Below are 24,642 nucleotides of genomic sequence, written 5' to 3'. Positions count from 1 at the left end.
ACAATTATATAACTTCACACTCACCTCAGGCTTCTCTGGAATCTGAATTTTACTCGTTTATTTACACTGCTCTCTCCAAAGTAACTATGTACATCTCACCTCTGCTTCTTCCTATCCCATATCAATGTGTAACTTCTTGGCAGCATTTTACACTGTATCCATATTTCTCCCGCAAGTTGCCTTAACACTAGTTTGTTTTGTTGTTTTGGCAGAACTGGGAATCAAACCTGGAACCTTGTTCTATGTTGAACAAAACCTGTTACTGAGCTAAACTTCTAGCTGCTAAAACTATTTCAGCTCTCATCCATCCCTACACACCTGACTCCCACCCCACCCTAATGCCTGTGTCTCATTTGTTTGTTTGAATAAGGTCTCCCTGTGTAGCCCTGGCTGGCCTGGAATTCAGAATTCACTCTGTAGATCAGGCTGACTTCCAACTCAAAGGTCTTGTCTCTGCCTCCCAAGGGCTGGGATTGAAGGGTACACCCAGCCCATTTTTCTTTTCTTTTCTTCCTTCCTTTTTTTTTCTATCTTTCCCTCCCTCTCTCCATCCCTCTCTCCCTCTTTCTCTTTCCTCCTTCCTTCTTTCTTTTTCTTTCTTTCTTTCTTAACCAGTTGTCCTCCCCAGGAGTCTGTTTTCAATTCTCTCCTCTATTCACAGTTCTCTTGGATAATCTTGCTTCTTCTCACAGCTTCAGTTAAAGCCTGTAGAAGACTTCAATTTCCAACTTATGTTCTCTGCCTACACTTTTAATATCTGGACATCTGTTCCTATACTGCTTTGGAGACCCTGAAATTCAATTTATCTCTGCTACTCAAAGAATGGTGCCCAATTTTATTTCTAGACAAGTAAATAATTTATTCCAGTTACCAGGTTTTGAATTTCATTCATCTTTGACCTTTCTCCCTCTATCATATGCCATATCTAAACCACCAAACTGTCTTTTTTTATAAACAATTTTTTAAAAGCATGAAAAGAAGCAAGAAAAGTTCTTTCTGTGCTATGTGTATGCTCCCGTTTGTGCAGGGACACACATGTAGTTATACAACCACGTATGTACACATGCATGTAGACACCAAAGGCTACTACCCTTAAGGTGTGGGGGTTTTTTGTTACAGGGTCTTTTACTGTCCTGGGACTCACTAATTAGGTAAATCCCAGTAAGCACCAGGGATCACCTGTCTCCACCTCCCCAGTGCTGGGATTACAAGTGTGCACAATGCCTAGGATCAAACTCAGGCCCTCATGCTTGCAGAATGTAAAGTTACAGGCCCTAATCACTTGAGAGTGGCTTGAGAGTAGACTTGAGAGTGGCTTGAGAGGGAGGCGGTGTGATGAAGAGGTTAAGGGCACAGACTCTGCATCCCAACATTCAGGTCCAAATCATTATTGTGTTACTACCATGATTTATGATTTGGGCAGAGGTCAGCAACCTTGTATAGTTGATGTCCAGATAGTGAATATTTTAGGTTCTGCAGTTAATTCTGTCCCTTAAACATAAAAGAAGATGCAGACACCGTAAATAGGTAATTGTGTTACAATAAAACTCTATTGCTAATAAATTGTTGCAGGTACCTGATTCTGCATTGATCCATCTCCCTTGTACCTCAATCCTTTCATCTGTAAATAGGCTAATACTAAGACCTACTTTATAGAGGATTAAATAGACTGAAGTCTATAAAATGCTTCTATGGTCCCTATTTCAATCATTTGTTGCTTTGGTTTTTGGTTTTGTTGTTGTTGTTGTTTTGGTTTGTGCCTGCATGCATGGGTGCATGTGTAGTTTCACCTGTTATGTATTACTCTGTTCATTTGTAAAGCATCAATTACAAAGCAGGTTCCAGGACAGACAAGGATACACAGAGAAATACTGTCTGGAAAAAAATAATAAAAGAAGAAAACCAAAAGAGAATGTATGTACTCTAATGGAATTTACAATCCAGGTGACGAAAGAGAAAGGACTTGGACTAAAAGAGCAGAGACTGGGTATAAATGAACAGATAGACACTAGAGGTTGCACATGAAAGACAGGAGGAGCAGAGGCTGCACATGCAAGACAGGAGCAGTAGTTTACCTGAGTAGGAAAGCTGTGGGAAAGTGAGACTAAACTGGGTCCTACAGACAAGTGGCAAAGACAAGGAATGCTACTAGTACAGGCAAGGGGGCAGACATGTTGTAGTCATATCAGGGGCATGACTGTCAGATCAGGATAACCAATGCTGAGTGTTTAAGAAGGGTAGATACAGGAAAAAAAATCAAACAGAAGTCAAGATGTCCCAAATCTAGGACACTATACTAAAAAAGCTGTATTTAATCTTTAAAGTAACAGTAGATCCATGAAAGTTTGATAATAATTTTCATTTTTAATTAAATATTTTTTAAATTCTGTCTTTGGGAGTACCAGAAATATTTTAGAGGACTGTTGAGCCCTGCCAAGATTATAAATGGCAAAGTACTAGTCCTAAAAAGCTCACCAAGTTCTTTTTAAGACCAAGTCACCCTAGAACATTTTGTTGAAAGAAAATCTCCAAATAATACAATGTATTTGGTTAAGTCAGGGAAATTCCAAAATGTAGTGACAGAATAATCTCTCTGAGTTGTTGTTACTAGAATGAGACTACACTAATGTATGTTGTCAGAACTTTAGAAATAAACACGATATAATTTCTCTTTCCAGGCCAGCAAATGGTTCCTTGTATAAGGGCACCACACTTGATGACCTTAGCTCCATCCCTAGGATCCACAAAGTGGAAAGAAATTCACTGATGCAAGCCAGCAACTGATCTATGCAAGCACACATGGCACACCGCTCACCCTCCTTACTCAATTTCTTAATTAGGGTTTCTACTTCTGTGATGAAACACCTTGACCAAATCCAACATGGGGAGGAAAGGGTTTAGTTGGCTTATGCTTCCACATCACTGTTCATTACTGAAGGAAATCAAGACAGGAACTCAAGCAGGGCAGGATCCTGGAAGCAGGAGTTGATGCAGGACATGGAGGAGTGATGCTTACTGGCTTCTCCTTGTGGCTTGCTCAGTCTGCTTTCCTATAGAACCTCCCTATCAAACACTAATTAAGAAAATGCCTACTAATTAAGGTCTGCTTACAGCCCAATCTTATAGAAGTGTTTTCTTCTTTTCGTCTCCTTATTCCCTCCAATCTCTTCTTTTTTTATTTTTCAAGACAGAGTTTCCTTCTGCAGTTCTGCTTGTGCTGAAACTTACTCTATAGATCAGGCTGGTCTTGAACTCAGAGATCCACCTTGCTCTGCCTCCAGAGTGCTGAGATTAAAGGCATGTGCCACCACCACCCAGCTAGAGGCATTTTTAAAAATTTTTTAAAAATTTTATATACTATTCCCAGTTCCACCTCCCCACTTTTTCCATCCCTACCTTCCCCTATCCCACCTCCATTCACTCCTCAGAGGAGGTAAGGCCTCCTTTGGGGAGTAACAAAGTCTGGTATACCAAGGTGAGGTAGGAACAAGCCCCTCCCCCATATATCAAGGCTGAGCAAGGTATCCCTCCATACACCTTTTTGGACCTCCATTTGAGGTCCAAAAAGTCACTTCATGCACCCAGGATAAGTTCTGATCCCACTGTCAGGGCCCTCCCCCAACAGATCAAGCCACATAGCTGTCACCCATGTTCAGAGGGCTTAGTTTAATCCTATGCAGGATCCCTGGGTGTCTTAATATATTTTGGAGATCAGTTCTCTGTCTGATGTGGGGTTGGTGAAGATCTTTTCCCAGTCTGTAGGCTGCCGTTTTGCCTTACTGACCATGTCCTTTGCCTTACAGAAGTTTCTTAGTTTCAGGAAGTTCCACTTATTAATTGTTGCTTTCAGTGTCTGTGCTACTGGTGTTATATTTAGAAGTGGTCTCCTGTGCCCATGAGTTCAAGGCTACTTCCCACTTTCTCTTCTATCAGGTTTAGTGTAATTAGATTTATGTTGAGGTCCTTGGTCTGTTTGAACTTGAGTTTTGTGTATGAGGATAGATATTGATCTATTTGCATTCTTCTACATGTCAACATCCAGTTATGCCAGCACCATGTGTTGAAGATGCTTTCTTTTTTCCATTGTATAATTTTGGCTTGTCAAAAATCAGGTGTTCATAGGTGTGTGGATTAATATCTGGGTATTCAACTTGATTCCATTGATCCACGTTGTCAGTTTTTATGCCAATACCAAGCTGTTTTTATTACTATAGCTCTATAGTGGAGCTTGAAGTCAGGAATGATAATGCCTCCAAAAGTTCCTTTATTGTACAGCATTTTTTTGGCTATACTGGGTTTTTTGTTTTTTCATATAAAGTTGAGTATTGCTCTTTAGAGGTCTGTGAAGAATTGTGTTGGGATTTTGATGGGGATTGTACTCAATCTGTAGATTGCTTTTGGTAAAACTGTCATTTTTATTCTGTTGATGCTACCTTTCCATGAGCATGGTAGATATCTTCTTCAACTTCTTTCTTTAAATACTTAAATACTTTAAATGTTCTTCTCATACAGGTCTTTCACTTATTTGGTTAGAGTTAACCCAAGATATTTTATGTTATTTGTGGCTATTGTGGTGATGTTTTCTGATTTCTTTCTCAGACGATTTATCATTTTTATATAGGAGGACTACTGATTTTTTTAGTTAATCTTGTATCCTGCCACATTACTGAAGGTGTTTATCAACTGTAGGAGTTCCCTGATAGAGTTTTGGGGGTCACTTATGTACACTATCATATCATCTGCAAATATTAAATGTTTGACTTCTTTCCTTTCCAGTTTGTATCCCCTCGATCTCCTTTTAATGTCTTATTGCTCTAGCTAGAACTTCCAGTACTATACTGAATAGATATGGAGAGATTAGATAACCTTGTCTTATTCCCGATTTTAGTGGAATCACTTTGCATTTCTCTCCACTTAATTTGATGTTGGCTGTTGGCTTGTTGTATATTACTTTTATTATGTTTAGGTATATTCTTTGTATACTTGATCTCTCCAAGACCTTTATCATGAAGGAGTATTAGATTTTGTTGAAGGCTTTTTCAGCATCTAATAGGTGATCATGTGGGGTTTTTTTCTTTCAGTTTACTTATATGGTGGATTACATGGACCAATTTTCATCTCTGGGATGAAGCCTTCTTGATCATGGTGGATGATTTTTTGATGTGTTCTTGGATTCTGTTTGCCAGTATTTTGCATCAATGTTCATGAGGAAGATTGGTCTGTAATTCTTCCTTAGTTGTGTCTTTGTGTGGTTTTGATATCAGGGTAACTGTTGCCTCATAAAGAGTTTGACAATGTTTCTTCTGTTTCTATTCTGTGGAACAATTTGAGGAGAATTGGTATTAAGACTATCTGGCTCTGAGCTTTTTTTTGGTTGGGAGACTTTTGGTGACTGCTTCTATTTCCTTAGTAGCTATAGGTCTATTTAATTGATTATCTGGCCTTGATTTAATTTTGGTATGTGATACTTATCCAGAAAATTGTCTTTTTTTTTTACACATTTTTTCAGTTTTGTGGAGTACAGGTTTTTGAAGCATGACCTAATGATTCTCTGGATTTCCTCAGTGTCTGTTGTTATATCCCCTTTTCATTTCTGATTTTACTAATTTGGATATTCTCTTTCTGCCTTTTGGTTAGTTTGGATAAGGGTTTGTCTATCTTTCTGATTTTCTCAAAGAACTGATTCTTTGTATTGTTCTTTTGTTTCTATGTTACTGATTTCAGCCCTCACTTTGATTATTTCCTGGCGTCTACACCTCTTGGGTGAGATTGCTTCTTTTTGTTCTAGAGCTTTCAGGTGTGCTGTTAAGTTGCTAGTGTGAGCTTTCTCCACGTTCTTTATGAAGGCATTTAGTGCTATGAACTTTCCTCTTAGTACTGCTTTCATGGTATCCAATAAGTTTGGGTATGTTGTTCTTTCATTTTCATTGAATTCTAGAAAGTCTTTATTTCTTCTTTGACCCTGTAATGATTCAGCTGAGCATTGTTCAATTTCCATGAGTTTGTAGACTTTCTGCAATTAGTGTTGTTGTTGAATTCTAACTTTAAGCCATGGCGATCTGATAAGATACAGAGGTTATCCCAGTTTGTTTTTTTTTTTAATCTGTTGAGGTTTGTTTTGTTGCCGTGTATGTGGTCAATTTTAGAGAAGGTTCCATGAGGTGTCGAGAAGCTGAGAAGAAAGTATAATCTTTTATGTTTGGGTGGAATGGTCTATAGATAACTATTAAGTCCATTTAAGTCATAACATCTGGTAGGTCCCTCCTGTCGCCTTTTTTTGTTTGTTTGTTTTGTTTTGTTTTTCGAGATCAGGGTTTTTCTTTGTAGCTCTGGTTTGTCCTGGTACTTGCTCTGCAGCCCAGGCTGGCATTGAATTCAGAGAGATCCACCTGCCTCTGCCTCCTGAGTGCTGGGATTAAAGGCATGTGCCACCACTGCCCAACAAATTTCCTTATTTCTCTGTTAAGTTTCTGTGTGGCTGACCTGTCCATTGGTAGGAGTGTTGAAGTCTCCCACTATTAGTGTGTGGGTTTTGATCTGTGATTTAAGCTTTAGTAATATATCTAAATGTGGGTGCCCTTGTATTTGGTGCATAGATGTTCAGAATTGAGACTTTATCTTTACGGATTTTTCCTGTGATGAATATAAAATGTCTTTCCCTAATCTCTTTTGATTAATTTTAGTTTGAAGTCTACTTTGTTAGATATTAAGATAAATACACTAGCTAGTTTCTTAGGTCCATTTTCCCAACCTTTTACTCTGAGGTAATGTCTGTCTTTGAGGTTGAGGTGTGTTTCTATATGTGGAAGAAGGATGGATTCTGTTTTCGTACCCATTCTGTTAGTCTGTGTTCTTTTAGAGGTGAATTGAATCCATTGATAGAAAGAGATATTAATGACCAGTGATTGTTAATTCCTGTTACTTTTGTTTTTGGTAGTGGTGATGGTAGTGTGTGTGTGTGTGTGTGTGTGTGTGTGTGTTTGTGTGTGCGCACGCGCGTGTGTGTTTGTGTTTCCTTTCTTTGGGTTTTGCTGGTGTGAGGTTTTCTATTGCCTGTGTTTTCATGAGTGTAGCTAACTTCCTTGGGTTGGAGTTTTTCTTCTAGTACTTTCTGTAGGGCTGGATTTGTAGATAGGTTTTGTCATGGAATATTCTGTTTTCTCCATCTATGGGTGATTGATGGTATAGAGCTTTGCTGGGTATAGTAGTCTGGGTTGACATCCATGGTCTCTTAGGGTCTGCAGAAACTTCTGCCTGCTCAGGACCTTCTCGCTTTCAGAATTTCCATTGAGAAGTCGGGTATAATTTTGATAGGTCTGCCTTTATATGTTACTTGGCCTTTTCCCATTTATTCTGTATGTTTACAGTGTTTTAGTATATGAAGAGAGGACTTTTTTTTGGTCATATATTTGGTGTTCTGTAAACTTCTTGTACCTTCATAGGCATATCATTTAGATTGAAAAAGTTTTCTTCTATAATTTATTCAATATATTTTCTGTGCCTCTGAGCTGAAATTCTTCTCCTTCTTCTATCCCTATTATTCTTAGGTTTTTCTTTTTATGGTATCCCAGATTTCCTGGATGTTTTGTGTTAAGAATTTGTTGTTTTTAACATTTTTCTTGACCAATGAATCTGTTTCCTCTATCATATCTTCAATGCCTGAGATTCTCTCTTCCATCTCTTGCATTCTGTTGGTTCTGCTTGCATCTGTAGTTCCTGTTTATTTATCCACCATATTTTCCATTTCAAGAATTCCCTCAGTTTGTGTTTAGAGGCATTTTCTTAATTGAGGCTCCCTACTCTCTAATGACTCTAACATATCAAGTTAACATAATAGCCAGTACACATATAAATATAATATAAATAGGCATGTGCACACATGCACAATAAATAAAATTAATAAATAAATTAATGTAATAAAATCCTCTTTCAAGTTCCTCATTGTGGTGATTTAAATGAGACTGCCCTCATAGGATCACGTTTGAAATCTTTGTTCCCAGTGGAAGGAGTTACATCATTGAGGGTGTGCTGTGAGGTTTCAAAAACCTATGGTCATTCCCAGTTAGAGTGCATACCCCCCACCGTCTCATACTTATTGATCAGAATGTAAGCTTGTAGTATGAATAATAAAAACCCAGAGACAAATATTGGGGTTCAAGCTTAAGATCAGAAAAGTAAAGCAGCCAACCTTTTACCTCTACCAAATATTCAGACTCCACAATCCACTGAGTTCCTGTCTCTTCCCCTTTATATTCCTCTTTCCGCCCAGCCATATTGCTCCTGTCTCCACCTCCCTAGTACTGGAATTAGAGGTGTGACTCCCCAACACTGGGATTAAAGGTGTGAACCACCACCTCTGGATCTGTTTCTGGATCAATTCTGTGTAACCCAGGGTAGCCTTGAACTCACAGAGATCAATATGCCTCTGTTTCCTGAGTCCTGTGATTAAAGGTATTACCACCACTCCCTGGTCTCTAGTGGCTTAGCTTTGTAATCTGATCCTCAGACAAGCTTTATTTATTAAAATATAAATAAAATATCACTACATAAGCTCTTAGCTACTGCTCCAGTGCCACACCTGCCTACTGATATGCTCCCAGCCATGAGGTTCACAGACTCATCCTCTGAAACTGTATGCCCCCTCTAAACTCTTCCTTCTATAAGCTGCCTTGGTCATGGTGTCTTATCATGGCAATAGAAAAGTAACATTCATCAAATTAAAATTTATTTAATCTAATTTGGGGGAGCTCTGCACAGTATTTTTAATTTGAAAAGACTTTAGAACTCATTTAACTAAATGTACATATGTCATAGGTGCTAAAGGGAATTCTAGAAAAATAGTGATTTACCATATCGTAAAGTTGGCAAGTTACTAGTGTCCTTTTACTATATTATACAGCTCAACTGCTGGACTTCTAATAATTCTAATAAAGTTAATTGTAAGTAGCTACAACCCACAAACATCTTCAGATTAAAAAAAAAACTTCCAAAAAGTATACATGCATGAGCACACACAGAGACAAATGGACAAGAAACACACTCACACCTTCTGTACATTCTAGATGTGATTTTGCCACATGTAAGAATGTATCTTCTTTAGTAGTCTATATAATGACAATGAGTTATCACTTTATGTTTTTGACAAATCACATTATGTTCGGTGATTAGTTTAAAGGTATTTTAATTGAGGTCAGGCAAGGTTACTCACACTGTAATCCAGCAGAAGGACTATGAGCTCATACCCAACCTGAACTACATAGTGAATTTTGACTATGTAGTGTACTTCTAAAAAGTAAAAACAAAATTGGGGGTTTTGAACCTATAGATCCTGACAAGTTAGGGTTTCGAGTTATTGGGTAATAGCTGACATGGAATGCACATAATAACTCACTAAAAACATTCCAAAATGGCAAAGTAATATGAATAACTCATTTGTAAAGCTAAATAATTTGAAAGTATAAAGACATTAAATACGGTAGTAAAAGGCCATTTGTAGTAAGAAAGACCGGTGGCTAGAAAAGCCTCTGCAATTTTGTTATTTCAGAAATATTTCCCTTTACCTAAGTTAGTCTAATAGTTTAAATGTTACTGGTGATGTTTTTGTAAATATCTAATATATGAAAATACTATAGTTTGAAAGAGAAAGCATTATCATATTTTGGTAGTAAAGCATGTTGCTGCTGACAATCTAACTATTAAGTTGTGTGACCTGGAGTTGGTTACTTTACTTTTCCAAGCTTCAGGTTCTCCTTTCTTTCTTTCCTTCATTCCTTCCTACCTTCTTTCCTTCCTTCCTTCTTATTTTTTTTCAAGACAGGGTTTCTCTGTGTAGCCTTGGCTGTCCTGGAACTCAGTCTGTAGACCAGGCTGGCCTCGAACTCAGAGATCCGCCCGTCTCTGCCTCCTGAGTGCTGGCACTAAAGGTGTGTGCTACCACCGCCCTGCTCAGTTTCTTCCTTTCTGAGAGATTTAATTGAATAATAACATAATGCCCTTGGCACAATGCCCAGCACATAGTTAAGTGCTGAATAAATATTGACTTCTGTAGTTATTATCATTGTTTGTAGTATGAGATAACAGAACCACACTGTCACTTAAAATTTACTGGGAAAAGCACTTCATGTAACCCAAATAAAGGTACAATCGAAGCAAAAAAGTCAATTTGTTTAATTTAGAGTGAGAAAAATGCCTGCCATGCTGACTGCAGTTTACACACCCAGCTCAACGTTTCCCCCAGGAGGGAGTACACATTTAAGACACTAGATGAGATTAGGTGTTACCTTGGGGAGTATACTGGAGCAAAGCCAGAAAGATGACTGCTTGCTTTAAGCCTGATTTCTCCTTCAACTCCAAACTTTTCTCACCCTCTCTCTCTCCTATAATTTAATACTTCTTGAAAAATGTTTATATTCACTTTTCTAATCAAACAAACCTTCTGACCTAGCACTGACTACAGAATAAAGCATCAGTTCTTTAGCCTACATTTTAAAATCCAAATTAATCTGTTCCCTAATTTCCTATTCCATTTTGTTTCCTTCTCCTGGCCAACATGAGAGTTTTACTACAGAAAAAGTAGCTTTCCCTAAAACATGCCATGCTTATTTATTATGAGCCAAGGCATAGGCTATGTTTCCGCAAGAAATTCTCTCTCCTCTATGAGCTTTCTCATCATTTCAGAGTATACAAATCCCTAAATTGCTACAGTCTGAATTACTGTATTCTTTTATGGGTTCTGAGGTAGCGACAGCATCTCAATCTGGCTTAAGGTGACCTAGAACTCACTATGTAGTAAAACTGGTCTCAAGTTTGTAACAGTTCTCCTGGGGTCTCTCATTCTTCTTGACATATATGTAAATATTTATACATATATGTATATTAACTTAATTACATGAATCTTATTTTTCTTAATCAGATTACGAACTTCTAAGATAAAGATCATTTTTGTATCTTCTCATAAAACAATACATTATTACATATATAGTATATATTGAACCTAAATAAATAAAAGATGAATTAATGACTGTTCTGGGATATGCTAAACTAGCCTGGGTATATCCAGCAACTGGCCTGACATACTGTAGCCTGTTAAGTCTGAATCATAAATGTTCCCCAAAATTGAAGACATGGTATCAACCTGTTGTGCTACTGAGAGATGGTAGAACTTTTAAGAGGTATAATCTAATGAAAAGACATTAGATTATCAAGTGAATCTCCTCCCACTCCCATCCTATTCCTGGCCACCACGGGTGTGCCACCTTGCTCTACTGTATTTTCCCCTGCATGTCCCCATGATGTTCTGCTTTGATACTGAGTCAAAAACAATAGAATCAACTTCTCAAACTGTGAGCCAAAATAAATCCTTCTTCCTCTTAAGTTTATTATTTCATATGCTGTCACCACACAGGAAGTGACTAACACATTCTCCCCCAGATTCTTCTTAGCATCAAAGCTTCTAGCAGTACTCTTCTATTTAGTTCTGAAAATTACATCACAAGTTTCCTAATTGCTTCAGGAAGCAGATGTCTAATGAAGGACCATTCTCTTTAAACATCTCTTTGTTTCTGATTCCTTTTACTCTAGTAAACATGAAATAAGCACCCAGTAAGTAATTTTGTAATTGGTCTTAATTTTTCGAATATCCCCCAGTCCATTAGGCATTAAAACGTAGACATACCTTCCCAGAGTATTATGTACCAATTAATTGATAAAACCACTGCTAACGAAATTTTAAATTAAGTAACTCACTAAGTGGTTATTGATTTTCTTTTAATTCTTAACAAATACCTTAGATGCTTCTAGTGTTCTGGTGTTGTGAGCGAGCTGAGCAGTAGTCATCGTGAGAATGAGTCAGGATTCTTTCAACAATTCTAACCTGTTAAAAAATTAATTAGAGATTTGGCCTAGCATAATACTTCCTATCGTGTCTTTCCAAAGATGGAACTGATTTTAAAACCAAAACTTAAGGTCAAGTAAGTTTAAGGATAGACTATTTCCCAGACTTTCCTGTTTCAAGAGAAATTTACCAAGCTCAATTTTGAAAACACAAAGGGAGAATGAAGCTAAAACAGTTCTACCCGTCCCTATCAAAAATTATAAAAATCTGAATTAGAAAAATTCTTATTTTGAATTTTCCAAATGAGAGCTATATAAATCAACTATAACTTGGCAAGTAATTTTAACAATCATTTAAGTTTTCACTACAAGCTTTTTCTAAATCTGGTATGAAGTCTCTGTATTAATTTTCCAACAACCCAAAAAAAACTGTTAAGATAATCTATTCATTCATAAACACATTCTCAGAAGAAAGTCCCCTAAAGACACAATATACCTCATTTATCTTTGTTATTCCCTCAAACAGTAACTGTCTTCTTGTGCACAGCAGGACTCAAAAACATTTCTTAGACTAACTTCTTATTTGTTTACAAACTCAAAACCTATTCAAAAAAGGAAAGCAACAGGTGTTGGTGAAAAGGTGGAGAATTAAAGTCTTTATGCACTTCTGGTTCAGATGTAAAGCAACTCAGAACATAGTATGAAGTTCTTCAGATTCTTAAACAAAGTACCCTAGTATGCAGCATTACCATTTCTAAGTATATAGCCAAAAGAAACAAACAAGGAAGGGAAGAAGCAGGGAGGGTCTCAAATACTTGTTCTTCAACTCTCATAGCAGCATTCTTCATCACAGTCAAAAGGTGGAAACAACCCAAAAGTCGATCAATAGACAAATGGACGAACAATCAGATGCAGTGGTATGTAGGCCCAGTGACACTGGAAGCTGAGGCAATCAGCTCAGTCTAGGAGTTTGAGGTCAGCCTAGGTAACATTGCAAGTCCTCATCTTTTAAAATAAAGGGGTGAGGGTGAGGAATAGATGAATGGATAAACAAAAATGTGATATATGTATATAAGGGCTACTCAATCTATAGAAAAGGATGAAATTACATGCCACAATGGAACCTTGCAAGCACAATACTATGTTTAAAAAAAATAAAAGCAAAGCCAGGTACAGAAAAACAAATATATGGTCTCACATATGAGTACCTATAATAAATTAAGCAAAAATGCAAACAAAAAGTACAACAGAGGTTATCAGAGCTGGGGTGGAGATAGAGCAGTGGAATTCAATAGGACAGAGATTTCTATTCAATACAATGAAATATTTTGGAAATGGTAAATGGTTGGCATTTGTTACATGACAGCTGAGCATTGCTAGATTGTACACTGAGAATGGTTCACATGATTAGTTACACATTATGCATAATAGATAACAATTAAAAAGTTGATGAAGTTGGGGGGACCCAAATTTATACTCAAAGACTAAATCATCATTTTAAAAAAGTTTTAAAAGTTATGAATTAAAAGTGTATTTTTCAGTGGGATTTTTTTTAAGTAAATCTTCTATTTTCTTTCTTAAGATCTTAATTTTATTTCAATTTTGGTCTTATTTTTAAAAACCCATTTAAAGAAATTCCACTCTGGCTCACCCAGGGTTGTTACAACTGTTATATTAGCAATTAAGGCAAGACTCTGGAAGATTTTTAAAAATAAGAGGTTAGAATTATTTGAAGACAGTGCCACAAGGTGGTGATAGAGACTATAAGCAGATACTATTTAATTTCTCTTAAATTATTTCTTCAAAACAGCACTAGGTGACACTATTACAATATTTTTATATGAGTCTGAAATCTACCTAATGGTTCTTGAGTAGTCCTTAAAGGCTGTTTTCTTTTGTTGTCTTCAGAATGCAACTGTCAAGTCTGACCCAACACAACTATTGCCTCCCTTACATTTTAAGAAATAAGGAAGGCGGACTTGAGAGAAGACCCAGCATTTAAGGGCACTGACTGCTTTTTCAGAGGACCGGGGTTCAATTCCCAGAAGTCACACAGTGACTCACAACCATCTAAAATGTCATGTAGGCATACATGGAAATAGAGCACTCATATACATAAATAAATATATCTTTTTTAAAAAGAAAGAAGGAAGGAAAAGAAAGGTAGGTACAAGGGCTTCAGTTCCAGTTCTAACCCATTAGAACATAACCTCCTAAAGAGGAAGCAATGAATACAAGTAATGTTTTTTTTTAAATCACTTTCTACATTGGTAGGATTTTAGACAATTTCTGTAAGATCATAATATATTTCTCATGTCTAGAGAGTCAAGACTTAAAAACAGTCATTAGTCAATTAGACCACCATGCACTATTTATTATGCACCTGTATTTTTAGACTATATGGATGGCCCAGATTAAATTAAAATCACTGAAAACCAACACATACAGGGCTGCTTCATCTGAGAAAGGATTAAAGATATTTATAAAACAAGCAAAATTCAGTTTGATGGAACACAAATGGATATGAAAGAAAAGCAGAAATAGACTTTGGAATTAAGAAATCTATGTTCAAATTTGGATTCTGCTTCCTAAATTTGTATAACTCTGGCTAAATTAAATCCTCTGCAATCTAATTTCTTTTTTGTAAGCATAAACATAGATCCAACTTTTCAGGTCTTGTTCAGCATGCATCTGTAGTAGAAACATAGGACAAGGGTTAAGTACGTGGACTTTCCAAACCAAAACTTCCTGAGATCATACCTCAGTGTGCAATTCACTATGTAACCTTGGATAAGATATATGCTTCAATTTTTCCATCTGCACATTAAAAATGTAACAGTGACTACTTCACAGTTATTTCAAGATTAAATTTATTAAATTAATGTTACTTAACACTTTTTATATACACCTCATTAAACATAACAAAGCGTGCTTGCTTTAAAAACAAAAGAACAAAACACCTACTAGTCCAAGGCATTAGCCTCCGGCTGGTGTTTCTCCAGACTAGCAGCTTCCTCCCACTGTCCTCCCGTCTTTTCTCTGGCCTACTTTCCTCCGGCCATTTTAGTATTCCTCAAGCTTCTGTCCTAGTGTCTTCTATTATTTTCATTTCTAAACATATCCTCTGAACAAACAAATATACTCACATTATATCAATCACTATTTCAATTCTAAAGATTTTTATATGTATATGCCCAACCCAGGTCACTCTGGGAGTTACTGACCTACAATTCTGTCCATCAGACAAATCCCACTTTCATGCCCTTAGCACATCCAAATGTGAATTCTTTCCCCTCAAACCTCTTTCCTACCGAATGACATCATGAAATACTTAATAATTCAATCTGAAAATGTATGACTCAACTCTGTCTTCTTATTTCTTTGTTCAATCAACTTAGTAGTTCTCAAATGTATCAACTACTCACTTTCTCCACAGCTTCTATGGGGGGGGGTCTTCTTTTGTGGTTAGGGTTGATGCTGATACTGCTGTTGTTGGATGTTTTTTTAAATAATTTATTTAATGTACACTGGTGTGAGGGTATCATTTCCCCAAGAACTGAAGTTACAGACAGTTGTGAGCTGCCATGTGGGTGCTGGGAATTGAACCTGGGTCCTCTGGAAGAGCAGTCAGTGCTCTTTACCACTGAGCCATCTCTCCAGCCCCCTACTGTTGTTTTGATAGGCTCTCACTACATGGCCCCAACTTCCTGGAACTTGCTATGTAGCCCAGACAGCCTTGAACATGAGGTGGTTCTGCTGCCTCCACTTCTCAAGTGTTGGGATTACAAGTGTGTGCCACCATGCTGAGCCTGGCATTTCTACTTCAGATCAGACCAGTCTCGTCTCCTGCCTGAATTCCTCCAATGACCCATCTACCTGTTGTTGCACTCTGCCATCTCTGTTGTCTCATACTATAGCCAGACTTTTCTAATTACAACCTTGATTATATATTATTTCCAAACATAGTTCTTACATAGTTCTCCCACTGTCCTCAGAAAAACTTTTTACCATGGTTAAGATCAGCCTGCCTCATGCCTCCCCAAGCTCGTAAGTCATTTTCTTTGCGCTTCTGTGCACTGGTCATTAGTATATAGTTTACCTCTCACTGACTTTCCGGCTTTAACAATACCCTCCTGGTCAGAAACATTCTCTTCTGCTTCAAAATCTCACTTATCTAATGAAGATGGTTTAGTTTCCCAAGAAACAACTCCCTGATTTCTATTACCACCTCTGCCAAGTGCTTGGTATTTTTAAAGAGTTTTTTGTTTTGTTTTGGCTTTTTTGATACAGGGTTTTTCTGTGTGCATAGCCTTGGCAATCCCGAAACCTGCTTTGTAGACCAGGCTAGGCTTGAACTCACAGAGATCGCCTGCCTTTGCCCCCCAAATGCTGGGATTAAAGGAATGTGCCACCACAACCCGGTTTTAAAGGTTTTTTAAAGTGCAATTCAAAGGGTTTTAATGTATTTACCAAGTCATGTAACCATCAACAACAATTCTTCACCTCTAAAAGAAGCCACATATCTATTAGCGGTTTCCCATTCTTGCCTTCTATCAGTCCCTGGTAACCACTAAACATACTTGTTTTGCTTTGGAGACAAGGCCTTACCATGTAACGAAGGCAGGTTTCAAATTCATGATCCTCCTGCCTCAGCCTCCTAAGTGTTGGGATTTCAATCATGTGTCAATATACTTGGATTCTAATCCACTTTTCATGTTTATTGATTTCTATATACTGGACATTAGTTAAATCACATAATCTTGTGACTTTTGTGTCTTGTTTAGATGAATTTTTAATTCTTAGAATCACTACAGTTCTGCAACAAAATAGTTACTCAATATCTCCTGACTCAATGAGGAAACTCTATAGGAAGAGAAAGAGTTTGGGCCAAATGGCTAGAGAGATGGCGCAGCAATGAAGAGTGCTTAATGCTCAGTCATGAGTTTAAATCCTGTGACTTCAGGCTCACACAACTGTATGCTGTAACTCCAGCTCCAAGTAGTCTTTATGCCCTCTTCCAGCTTCCATGGGCATCCAAACACACATATGCACATAAACTCATAAGACACATGTACATATACACAAAATAAATATTTTAGAAAAAGAGTTAATGTTCCAGGAAAATTATAAAATTTTAAGTTAGAGAACATTAAATATAATTTATTTCAAATACCTATCTTTGTAGATTAGAAAACCAAAATCCCAAGAAATCATTGGTTTACCCAGAGTCTAAAATACAAGAAGTTGGACACCCAATAAAGGAACACTATAATAGTGACTCCCCAGATGAAATTCTCCTTTGGTTACACTTCATGCACATGACTTACTCCCTTGTTTCTAACATCATAGCCTCTTTCTGGGGTTAGAAGTTTATTTCAAGATAGTAAAAAGACCCAAATGATTTTTCAAAATAGACAAAATCCTTTTAACTTCTAATTACTGTGTTATTGCTGTTTCTCTCTTTTTGAACAACTGTTTTATGGAGGTCTCCTGTTCAAGTACAACCCAATTAATTTTTGAGTTCACAAGCCCAGAGCCCCCAGGAAGTATGTATGAACTTAAGAGATCATCCTCTCTCAGAGAATACCCGTTTTGTTTTGACTCATTATCTGTAATAATTTGGGTGAGAATGAGAACATCAGCTCCTATAGTTAAATGTTTGATCCCCAGTTGGTGGAACTCTTTGGGAAGGATCAGGAGGTGTGGCCTTGTTGGAGGAGGTATGTCACTGGGGGCTGGGCTGTCTGAGGTTTCAAATAGTCACACCATGCCCAGTACTTGCTGTCTTGCTGTCTCATGGGAGCTATTTCACTCTCTTGCACTCGTGCCCTATGCTTCCCTCTTCTCTCTCCCCTCCTTCTCCCTATCCCTGCCACTCCTCTCCTTCTCCTTCTTCCCTCTCTCCTCCCTCTTCCTCCCCCCATTGTAGAATAAGATATAAGTTCTGACTAGTGTTTCAGTGCCATGCCTGCCTGCCTGCCTGCTGTAAGGGCAATCTCTCCAAAAATTGGTGCTGGAACACAGGAACAACCACAGGAGTAGTGATGACAGGGCAGAGGAAAAGGATAGGTGTCAACCTAAATCCCATGCCATATATGAATCTAGATTCCAATATGTGGGAAAACATAATATTTATCTTTCTGAGTCTGGTCTATTTCACTTAACATAGTGGTCTCCTGTTCCAATTAAAACAACGAAGAGCTATTTATGGTGGAAACTCAAGGTGTACCAGTCTAGTTCTCCCTACTCTCTCCTCTTTGTTTTTAACATGTGAAATTTTTCACCATCCAGGGTAGAAAACTGTGTTACCTGATGTTCCGGTCCTCCTCCGCTTTCGGCCCTGATTCTACTTCTCCTCAGAGGGCTTTCCACCTCCACGAAATACTTCCAAATCAAGCCTCTCAAGGAAAAAGAGCAACAGAGAAGTTTGAATGCGGAGAACACAGAACCCCACCCGAACGCCTTCCTCCCGCGACCCTGGGAGGCTTCGGCCTTCAGGCCTTCGGCCTCCTCGGATGTGGACAGCGGAGGCTTCGGCCTTCACCTCAGGCTCCTTCGCCTCCGCCTCCTTCACCTCAGCCAGTAGTTGCAGCCAACGGCTTTTGCTAGGAAAACCCGCCCCTTGGGCTTACGAATAACCAATGACGCCTTCCAGGCAGGGCCGCAGGTCTCTTCAGGGTAACTCACCAAGGGTTACCCCTCAGGCCTCCCCGACTCCGGCCCGACTCCGCCTCATGAATATGCAAATAAGGCCGGCGATTCCCGCCCACCCTGGTTCTGGGCGGAGCCGCGTGTTGTGCGCTGAAGAACACGTGGGGAACGCCCAGAGACCGCGTGGGGGCCGCATGAGGGGCGGGGCTTACGCCCCCGCGGCCCGCTAAGGTGAGCCAGGGGCTGCTACGGGCCAGGATGCCAGACCAGGGTTCCCTGGGGTCCGAGGGCTGAGCTGGTGCCCCTGGCTAGAGCAGGAAAGGCCTGGACTCCACGGGGAGCAGAGCTTTGCAGTCCTGGAGGACGCCTTTGACCTCGTCCTTGGGACTCCATTGCAGTGCTTTTCTTCCTGTTGGTGTTTAACTGTGCATCTGAAACAGGGCTATATTAACCTTACTTTGCGCTTATCTTAACCCGAGACTCCCCAGACCTTTCCTTTCTATGTACTATGGAACTTTCCAGAACTATCCGAAGTTCCTTAAACCTCCGTGGTGGGATTTCCCAAGGCCATAAATGAATGAAATACTTGACATTTCTTATTTTATCCCCACGGGAAAGGAAAAAATGAGGTTATTGAGAACACGGGTTTAAAACATAATGAGTAAACCACCATCTGGGTTAAAATAGTCTGGATTTCTCAACCTCAGCAGCGGTACCCCTCTCTCCAATCTTGACAATCAAAATGGTTTCTAGATTGCCAGCAGTCCCCTAAGGAGCAAAATCGCATTCAATTCAGTTCTGCTTGGGTCTTGTACTTTCCAGAAATAACCTTTTGTGTTCTTTTTAAGTTCCAACCACAGCCCTTTCCAGTCTCAAAATTAATTTGCTTCCTGACTGGACCATTAACCTCCTCTCTCTGCTGGTGTCTATCTTAGTTTGTTCTCTGTTGCTGTAATACAGACATCATTACCAAAAGCAACGTGGAGAAAGAAAGGGTGTGTTTCCCCGGTACGCGGCTTCCACTGGCTTCCACGCCGTCTTGAAATGAAATCAGGAACTCAAGCAGGGCAGGAGCCTAGAGGCAGGATAAGCAAAAAGCACAGAGGACTGATGTTTCAGCTTGCTTTCTTACACAACCCAAGACAGCCTACCCAGGGGTAACTCCACAGACTTGCCCACAGGCCAGTCTCTCAGCTGAAGTTCCCTCTTAGCGCATGATGCTGACTTCTGTCAGTTTGACCAGACCAGTGTGTGTGTGTGTGTGTGTGTGTGTGTGTGTGTGTGTGTGTGTGTGTGTGTCTTCTTTCAATTTGACAAGTGTGTGTGTGTGTGTGACAGAGAGAGAGAAAGAGAGAGAGAGAGATTTCTGTCAATTTGACATGTGTTTGTGTGTGTGTATGTGTGGTTTCTGTCAATTTTACCACCGTGTGTGTTTGTGTGTATTGTGGCTTCTGTCAGTTTGACCAGTGTGTGTGTGTGTGTGTGTGTGTGTGAGAGAGAGAGAGAGAGAGAGAGAGACTTCTGTCAATTTGACTTGTGTGTATGTGTGTATGTGTGTGTGTGTGTGTGCGTGTGTGTGTGTGTAACCAAGCCACTATCCTAATTGTGATGTACCTTTCAGTCTGAGCTCAGCCAACCATCACCATGATCAAAGACCTTCCGCCTTGCCTTTCCACTAATGGCTGTCTATTATATTCAGTTACTTTTTTCTCACTTTTATTATTCTGTTTTCTTCCCAGAACTTAAAATGGGTTTCATTTCCTTGTTAACCTGTCCTTTCTATCTAGAATGTGCATGAGATAACAAGTTTCATCAGAGGACCTGTCTTCCAATATTCAGTATAGTCCCTGGCAAATGGTAGGCACTTGGTAAATATTGATGAGCCAGGGTTTGTGGTAGGTGCCTATAATTCTCAGCCATTTGGAAGGCTGAGGCAGGAGGACTACTCTGAGTAGTTTAGTAAGTAAGGTCCTGCCAATAGGTAGATAGATGGGTAGGTGGGTGGGTGGGTGGGTGGATGGATGGATGGATGGATGGATGGATGGATGGATAGATAGATAGATAGATAGATAGATAGATAGAAGAGGCAGTGTAAGTATATAGCTCAGTAGAACACCTGCTTCTTCAGCATGCAGCCCTCAGCTAAACCCTCATATCCCAAAATAAATAAATATTGCACCATCAGTGAGATGAGACAATAACGTACCCTCTCTTTCTCCTAATCGTGTCATCAGCATTTCTCTTCTTTCCCATTGCTGGCTCCTCGGAATTCCATTTGGAACGTGAGTGGATGGATAAGCAACTGTCATGAGTAAAGCCTGCCTGGTGCCCACTGCTGGTAAACTCTTGAGGAGATGTTAATTTTACTTCTTGCTTTATGTTCATTGAAGGCATACAAGTAGATAATTGAATGACCTGATCACCGACTTAAGGAAAAATGTTTAGATAATTCAAATTGGCTGTGCTCGAGGAAGCCTTAGAAACCATCCTCGTCTCCTCCTTTGCTTCACAGATGAGGGTTTAAGTATTTGCGCATGGTCCCTGGGCTTGTTAGGAAAGCAGATCACAAGCACAACTCTTGGCTCCCATCTCTCATTGCAAGGCTTTCTCTTGTCCCTAGCCAAGCTGGTTTCTAATTACTTTTCTGTGAGCCCAACTTGCAACTCAAACAGAAATCCCCACCAAGGTGCTTCTTGTCTACTAAAGGCTTGAGCTTGGTGCTCTTAGATCAAGTCCACACTTGACCTAATAGGATAATGACCCAGGGAACCCAAAAGTGGAATGTGATACCCTCAATTTTGTGGCTACCACTGACAACTGCTCCTCATCTTCCTCCTCTTCCCTTTCCTCCTTTTCTCTTCCCTCTCCTCTTTCTTCTCTTCCTGTTCTGCTTCTTTCTCTTTTTTCTTTCCTTTCAGCAGTAAAGACTGGAATTTGTCTCTACCAAAGCAAAGTACGTGGTTCATTTGGGGACAGAAGTGTTTACTGCTTTAGAGACTGACCAACATTTAAAAACATCCACATTCTCAGAACTTTTATCTTTTCCAGAAATTGGCAGCTGTTAAAGTCCTGACATCTGGAAGTAAAATGACGTGTGAAACAGATAAAAAGAGAAGTGGGGAGAAATCCCATTTGAGAGGACTTCACGGCCTCACCTTTCCTGTTTAGAGCCCTTTGTATCATTTGACTCATTCCTCAGTCTCTAGTCAAAAGACTAGAGACTTGCCCCTTGCATGCTGATGAAGGTTGGTTTGTTTGTTTTTTATATTTTTGGTTGTTGTGGTTTGGGGGAATTGGTTTTGTTGTTGTTGTTATTGTTGTTTGGTTTTATTTGGTTTTGGTTTTTTGGAGATAGGGTTTCTCTGTGTAGCTCTGACTGTCCTGGAACTCAATCTGTAGACCAGGCAAGCTTTGAATTCAAAGATCTGTCTGCCTCTGCCTCCCGAGTGCTAGGATTAAAGGCATTAGCAGAATCGCATGGGGTCTTAAAGTCTTCTCCCAAGGCCTGTGATGGCATACTGTATCATAGGAAGAGAAGCTAGTTACCAAAAGGTTGCTACTTAGACTGGCTGAAGCTGCACGTTACATTTAGTTTAATCTGGGGAGCCATTTGAGGGCTATCACAATATGCGGCGCGCTTCCTGACCAGCAGGAATGAACGCCACGAAAAACGAGAATTCCTTCCCTGATCACGTCTTTATTCGGAGCACTTGATTGAGGAAAATTGGGGGAAGGGAAGAGAGAGTGCAGGGACGAGAGAAAGCTTAGAGAGAGGAAGCAGAGCCCAAAGGCAGCTGCTTTTAAACGGTGGAGAGGCTTGAATGCTGTCCTGATTGGTTAATGCCATTTGCTGGTCTGCGCATGTGCAGGCAAGGGTTCTCAGCCCCACGTGGCTAAGCCAGATATGGACTTGTATACCTCCAAACTGCAGTACCACCTGTGCCTCCAGGTGGCTCCCTACAACAATAGACATCATATTACAGACAAACTATATCCCAAAGAGGATGGCATCTCTAGAGGCACGTCCCTCTCAGTGTATAGGACTGAAACCAAATACAGAGGGCAGAGGTTAGCCGCCAGATAGGAAGGGTGAGCTATTAACACGTTTGCTTCCAACCTTCATCAGGATGGCTGTAATCATCTCAGCCTCCAGTCCTGCTGCTGGTACTGTCGTGTGTCCTTCCTCTGCAAGTAGGCTGATTAGCTGTGGGGATGTGGGAGAGGATGACTCAGACCCTGGACTGTGGAAGTTTAGAGCTTAGTGAGAAAGGGGGAGCTGCAAACACATTAGAAACACAGAACATAGTTTGTATATAGTGATGGAGCAGAAGGGCGTGACATGGGCAAAGAAGAAAAGCCTTCCACAGGCGCAGTCCAAATGGCTTCGCAGAGAAAGGCGTTTTAGCAGAGTGTACACGTTCCCTTTCTTGGGTGATGACTAATTCACGTCACCCCGACAACAGCAGGCATTTTACCCCGACTTGAGAACCAAGAGAGAAAAGATGGCATGAGCTCTTCCCAGTGTTGACGGATGGCAGTGTGCCCCTGAAAGCTAATGATACCTCTGCAGTCTCAAGTGCCTCACTCGCACTTAGGAACAGAGCTGAGTGGACAAACCCTCCTTGTCTGTGTTTTCTTCCTCGACAAGGTTAAGGTGAATGTGGCCCTTCCGAGCCAGCTGTACTGCTTCAAGTGCTCTCATTTCTGTTAGGATGTTATTTTATTTTGGTTTCCATGGGAACATTCAGTAATGTGGTTTGAATCTTAAATGTTCTCCATATACTAAAGGCTTGGTTGCCAGCCTGTCACTGTTGGTAAAACTTTTAGGAGGCAAGGACAGATGGAAGGAAGGAAGGACAGTTAATATGGGGTGGATTTAGCTCTGCTTCTGCTTCTTTCCTTCCCAGTAGCAGTGAGGTGAGCAGACTGCACGGTCCTCACTGTGATGCACTACTTCCCCTTGGGCCGAGAAACAAAAGTGCCAACCAAACAACTGAAATGATGAGCCAAAATATGTCCACAAGTTGTTTCTCTCCAGTATTTTAGCCATGGCGACAGAAAGCTAAAGTAAGTGGCCATGTGGCTTCTAAGGAGTGAGAGTCCTCGATGCTCAGGGTGAATTTATGAGGTGATTCTGGAGTCCTAGGAGTTTTAGCATTAAAGAAAGGAGAAGCAAATTGCTTGTAAGAACCAAAGTTCTAAATGAAACTGACTACATTGTTAGCTTACTTGGGATTTGTTTCCTTTAGAGAGAGAAAAACATCAATATAGATATATGTGTGTGTGTGTATATATATATATATATATATATATATATATAGAGAGAGAGAGAGAGAGAGAGAGAGATATGTATGTGTATATCTCTATATATGCAATTATACATGTGTGTGTGTGTGTATGAGTGCCAACTTGGCTGAACTTCTGAACTCTCTTCATCCTCTGGCAGCTAAAGAGAAGCCAATCGATATGAAACAAACTCCCAACTGTAAAGTCAAAACACAAATGCCTGCTCCTTCTGCCCTCACCCTGTCAACCTACAAAACATGGCTTCCTGTGTAAGTGACAATTTATTGTGACCTTCATGCCCACTCAGAGGCACATATCAAGCCCTGCCTCCTTGGGGGCTGATTTTTCTGACTGGCAGAGCTCTCCATGTGGATTGTATGCTTCTAGGAAAGCCAGGTTTAATGAGCTGGAACAGGAAGTGACGGGCACTGAGTGACAGGCTGCTCTGCTGCCTGCTTGAGTGCCCAGGGCTAAGAAATGACATCAAGGCAAACGCTGAATACCCCCGCATTATAGAAATATTTGGCTACTTGGTTCTGTTTTCCACTGAGTATCAAGTTTTGGGGGCATGTAAAATGATGTTATTCATCTTAATGATCATCACTTAATATGGAAAGTTTCAAATAAAAAAATAGTTTTGAAACGGGCTTTCCAGTTTCAAACCAGGAATATCTGCACAGGTAGTAGAAAATGGCAGTTACCAAAAAGTGGTTTAGAGCCATATTGTAGCCTCAGCCCTGGAAGTTTTCTTTTTCTTTCCTTAATTCACTCTTAACAGGTGATAATTAAATTTATAGTCTCCGATTGAGAGAGTCTGTAATTTAAGGCATAAAATTCTTAAGATCGCGGCATAGGCAGAACATAATCGTGCAA

General features: G+C 39.7%; 1 protein-coding gene and 1 long non-coding RNA gene across 10 annotated transcripts in view; one reads left to right on the top strand and one right to left on the bottom strand.

Moving 5' to 3' along the window:
- The window catches only part of Hormad2 (HORMA domain containing 2), a 103,791-nt gene extending 85,132 nt beyond the window's left edge, over nucleotides 1-18,659 (bottom strand). The window contains exons 1-4 of one of the 9 annotated variants that reach the window (XM_087909142.1): nucleotides 18,520-18,650; nucleotides 18,142-18,230; nucleotides 12,329-12,434; nucleotides 11,785-11,872 (exon numbers count right to left, since the gene is read on the bottom strand). In XM_087909142.1, the coding sequence (XP_087765268.1) occupies nucleotides 11,785-11,835 (51 nt within the window). In that variant the 5' untranslated portion in view covers nucleotides 11,836-11,872; nucleotides 12,329-12,434; nucleotides 18,142-18,230; nucleotides 18,520-18,650. Of the gene's footprint in view, nucleotides 1-11,784; nucleotides 11,873-12,328; nucleotides 12,435-18,141; nucleotides 18,233-18,376 lie in introns of all 9 variants that reach the window. The other 8 variants (XM_085692108.2, XM_085692109.2, XM_048449930.3 and 5 more) reach the window with 8 other exon arrangements.
- Nucleotides 18,660-21,517: 2,858 nt separating this feature from the next.
- On the top strand, nucleotides 21,518-24,039 carry LOC146893904 (uncharacterized). The gene is made up of 3 exons (XR_015002573.2): nucleotides 21,518-21,728; nucleotides 23,391-23,550; nucleotides 23,930-24,039. It is a non-coding gene; the product is annotated as an uncharacterized LOC146893904 (long non-coding RNA).
- The last annotated feature ends 603 nt before the right edge of the window (nucleotides 24,040-24,642 follow it).

This window comes from Myodes glareolus, chromosome 8 (genome assembly GCF_982192425.1).
Source record: "Myodes glareolus chromosome 8, mMyoGla1.1, whole genome shotgun sequence".
NCBI classification, from domain to species: Eukaryota; Metazoa; Chordata; class Mammalia; order Rodentia; family Cricetidae; genus Myodes; species Myodes glareolus.
Note: the sequence above shows the minus strand (reverse complement) of the source record. Positions and strands in the feature narration are given on the sequence as shown.